The sequence below is a fragment of the Botrytis cinerea genome, chromosome 1 (genome assembly GCF_000143535.2).
Source record: "Botrytis cinerea B05.10 chromosome 1, complete sequence".
NCBI lineage: Eukaryota > Fungi > Ascomycota > Leotiomycetes > Helotiales > Sclerotiniaceae > Botrytis > Botrytis cinerea.
The window spans coordinates 2,695,052-2,699,310 of record NC_037310.1 but is presented as its reverse complement, the minus strand read 5'-3'; the positions used below and the strand labels follow the sequence as shown (position 1 = coordinate 2,699,310).

Genomic DNA, 4,259 nt, shown 5'->3' with positions numbered 1-4,259 from the left:
TAGATAGATCTACTAAATAACCAACTAAAAAAAGTAAAAAAGTTTATTGTTTTTATTATTATTGTTATGGTTTTTATCATCATCATTATCATTATCATTATTGATTATTCGCTTTCCATGTATACTATACTATTCTACATACGTTCTAGTAAAGCCACATACACTAATACATCAATATACCTCTCTCTCCACTCTCCCCTCTCCTCTCCTCTCCTTTCCCGCTCTGCACCACAAATCCAAATCTACACCCAAACTCGCTAAACCCCCATTCCATCCACCCCCAAAGATTCAACCTCCCTCTCTGCAAGCACCTCTCTCTCCCCCTCCCTCCCTACCTACCCACCTAGCTAGCTATACAGCATATAAGATCTATCTCCCATCTTTCCCCCATCTTTCCCCCATCCGTCATCTATTCGTCCATACTCCTACACTCCTATACCCCAAGTCTCAAGATGATAGATGGGCAAATAGAAAGATATACAGATATACAGATATACAGATAAATCAATAGATAATACAATCAACGCACTCACACTAATAACTAGACTTATTAACAAATTACCCTCCATGTAACTTAAATTCCCACATTCCCATTTTCATATAAACACAAATATTCCTCCTCCTCCTTCTCTTCTTCCTCCTCCTCTCAAATCTATAACTCTTTCTTCTTCTTCTTCTTCTTCTTCTTCTTCTTTTTCTTCATCACCACCATCATCATAATCATCATCATTCCTTTTTGCAGCTTAGTTAGACATTAAATTAATATAACTATGTGGTATGTGCTCACTGTTACTATTTTGAAACCCAAGGGGGGGCGAAGTGATGTACATACATACATGACACATGCATAACTGGTCGATATCTGCTTCGAAAATGAAGTCATCAACCCCTCCCAAAAAATATTCGCGATTACATGCATGAGTCAGTTTCGTACCTTACGTGAGAGGGGGTTCGTACAAGTACAATGTTAGAGATTAGTCACAATGCTCGCAAATTTATAACACATCCAGAAACTTGCCAAATCATGCATATACACATAATTTCAAAGCGACGCGAATGTGAAGAAGAGAAAATGTCCTTTCCATGAATTGAAACTATTCGCGGCAGCCAATGATTGACAAAGCTAAAACTCAAACAGAAGTATATGAAGGGTATATCCAGACGATGCGATCTCTCGAAATCATCTCCGTGCCGTGTGATGGGCAAACGCCAAAGCAAAGCCAAAGCCAGCAAGCAACCATGCCCCGTCGAGCTACTAAAAACTACTATTACAAATTTGCCATCGCCATTGAACCCTACCAATCCATTTTCCTTTCCCATAAATGCGTAAAATAAAATAAAAGTCCCGCCGCATGTCTTTGAACAACCGTGATAATCTTAGAAATAAAAATCAAACAAAACAATCCATCCATCGAGCTACTACCCTTTAATTAACAATCTCCAATACCGATGGAAAATGCATAAACTTTTTTCCCAATCCGCTATAATAAACATGCCTTGTCCAACATGCAAATGTAATCTTTTAGAAAAATCCCGCCCAATGCCTGACTGAACCGGAAAGTTTTGGCTTGCGCCTCCCTTTGTAAACCATCCTTTTTATCTTACAATGACTGCCCCGTAAAGCAAATGAGAACACATTCATAATGGTCCCATGGGTATCGTTTGATTCGTAAGAAATCGAGATGATGGAAGAAATAAACAAACTCCCTCCTTCTAATCCGTTTGTGTATGGATCCATAATATTTTTTTGTTTGTTGTGTGATGTATTGAAACATGTGTTGAGTGTATTTAAGCATGTTGACCCGGCTTGCGGAGAATTTCTTCGCAGTTGGCGTCAAATCGCATATTCCATAATCGAACTGATGCCATGAACTTCTCAGTGTGTTCAAGTTGTCTGTCGCGTCCAAAGATCGAGTCAACAAATTCAGTACCGGCATTCTTGCCGAGTTGTGTTGTTGCCGACTTGGTTCCGCTTCGACCTGCCTTCAACATAGGTGCTTCGCATGCCTTGAGGAGTTTCTTTAACTTGTCTGTCAAGCGTTCTCCAGACTCAATGAAATCGTCGACCATTTCTCTATTATCTGGTTGTCGAATGCGTGGCATGCACTCCTCTGCACGCTTGACCTTGCCGGCTAATTGAATGAGTAGTAACCAGAGTTCACCAGCCATATCGGATAGTGGGGTAGCAGGACCGTGGTGGTAGACAGTCCAGTCGTAGATCCACTTGCCAAGACTGTTGGCGTCGAAAACACTGCCGAGGAGCATGATGGGTTCTTCGGTTGGATCCCAATTCTTAAGAGAGTATCCGGCTGGGATGTGGTGTCGGCGCGCATCGGCTTCAGTGGCCTTTTCCGGGGGTGGTTGAGGTTTAGTCCTAGTTGAAGTGGCCGTAGGACGAGTTGCTCCGGGTCGAGTGGTCGCTGGTCGTTGAGGTGTAGCTGTAGTTGAAGCATTTCGACGATGTCTGTATGACGACTCAGGATCTTCAGCATACTTTGGGCTCTGGTTGTAATATTTATCAGTACCATGACTACTATACTTGTAAGGTGTGTGCGCCGCCGATCGACGAGGCACTCTGCACAAATATATTGTCCCGTCTACATCTTCTAAATATTCATAATATTCGTCGTCCTCGGCACCCCCATGAGGGGTTCGGTGGGAGTAAGAATACTGAGCCTCTGTCTCATGACGCGGCGGCGGTGATGACCAAGAACTTTTGTTTCGACTCACATTTGGACCAGCACCAGTAGCGTAGTATCCGTTTGAAGTAAATCTGGGAGAGAAAGGCCTCGCCTCAGTAGTGGACGCTCTATATGTAGTAGTATCTGCATAACTTGTATGTCGAGAATGAGTTCGGAATGGGTGTCGTGAAGAAGAGTATCCTGGGGATCCAGATGGCGAGCCGGCAGGCGAAGGGGAAGCGCTGGTCGAGAAGCCGTAGTAAGCGGCGCCCGGATGGCCGGGAGGTGTAGTGTATGAGAAGGACATATTATCCTATTATGTATGTTTTGATGAAATCTTGAGAAGAGATGAAAGAATACCCTGAGAGAAGGGTTGAAAAGGAAATAGAAGAGGAGCGAGAAAGGTCTAGTTTTTCGCGCCAATGGATCGAAGACGCGATAGAATGTGACAAGCCCGTCACCTTGGTATGTAGTCGGTACGAGAAGAAGGAGGAGAGACCTTTATCGTTGATCCACACATGTCAATAACTGCCGGTTGATTCCTTCAAAAGGATATCTGTGCGAAGAGTTCGGAGTCGAAATAATTATTTCGACTTCGAATGTTCTAGTAGAAGCTAGACGAATAGAGTTCGACAGCTTGAGTTTGAAAGAGATATTATCAATCGTGTATATGTGTATATGGGTATTTCGCCTCGTTCGGAATTGGGGGGGCCAAAAGCGTCTTCCTTTTACTCTCACACACTCTCTCTTTCTCTCAAAAATTTATTCGAGTAGAAGTTCGATCGAAAAGAAGATTGTAAGAGGTTGGGGGAGTTCGTGTATTTTAATATGAATTAGATGTGTGCGCGGATAATTCTGGTTAAGGGTGGGTAGGAATTGTGTGTATAAGCCTAGTATGGTTCTTAGCCAGGGATAGCGAAATTATTTTTTTCTCTCCTCTCTGCAGCCAACACACAAACCCAACTCTACCCGAAAATGTGCAGTGAGTGCAGGACAAGGTTCGTGTGCTCATTCATCAGCCACAAGGGTGGACAGGAATATCCTGGCACGGAAAAAACCAATTAATCAATTAATTTAGCAATTCGTCCTAGACTGGAATTAGTATTAAAAATATCTTGATTTCCGACCAAGGCCACGGAAAGGAATGCGATCGTGTGTCGATGAAATAATCGATTCTCAGGGGGGGGCGATGAGTCCTGCGTCGAGGGGAAAAACCAAGAAAAGGGAAAAGCAAAAAACAAAGAAGAGGAAAGGCGGTGCTGTGCTGTGCTGTGCTTGTTCACTGTTCTCTGGAGGGTCATTGGACAGATGCCCTTTTCCAAGTGAAGTCATGGATGCTGGAGAGTGGAGGATGATGAATCGATGAGTGGATTCAACCGATAAAGATAGCAGCTGTGAGTAATGCTGATACAACAGAAGAAAGCCGGCGTGCGAGTAATAACGATGAGATGGATGTTGGTGGAACGAAGTGGATGTGTGTATCAAATGGAGTGAGGAGATTGATTGGTAAGGTGTGATGAGGGTGAGGATGGATACGAGTACAACAGGCCGGCACAGATGGTTGGGAGAGGGAGGGGG

The 4,259-nt window shown here is 43.5% G+C and overlaps 1 protein-coding gene across 2 annotated transcripts; it reads right to left on the bottom strand.

Moving 5' to 3' along the window:
- Nucleotides 1-1,025: 1,025 nt before the first annotated feature.
- On the bottom strand, nt 1,026-3,187 carry BCIN_01g07670 (hypothetical protein). Of its 2 annotated transcripts, XM_001561040.2 has the most exons (2): nt 2,731-3,187; nt 1,026-2,502 (listed from the first exon to the last, which is right to left on the bottom strand). In XM_001561040.2, the coding sequence occupies exons 1-2, from the start codon at nt 2,986-2,988 to the stop codon at nt 1,789-1,791; spliced, it is 972 nt and encodes a 323-aa protein (XP_001561090.1). In that variant the 5' UTR covers nt 2,989-3,187; the 3' UTR covers nt 1,026-1,788. The 2 variants fall into 2 exon arrangements, with proteins under 2 accessions (XP_001561090.1, XP_024546470.1); XM_024690701.1 differs by having other exon boundaries at nt 1,026-3,187.
- Between the last annotated feature and the right edge of the window lie 1,072 nt (nt 3,188-4,259).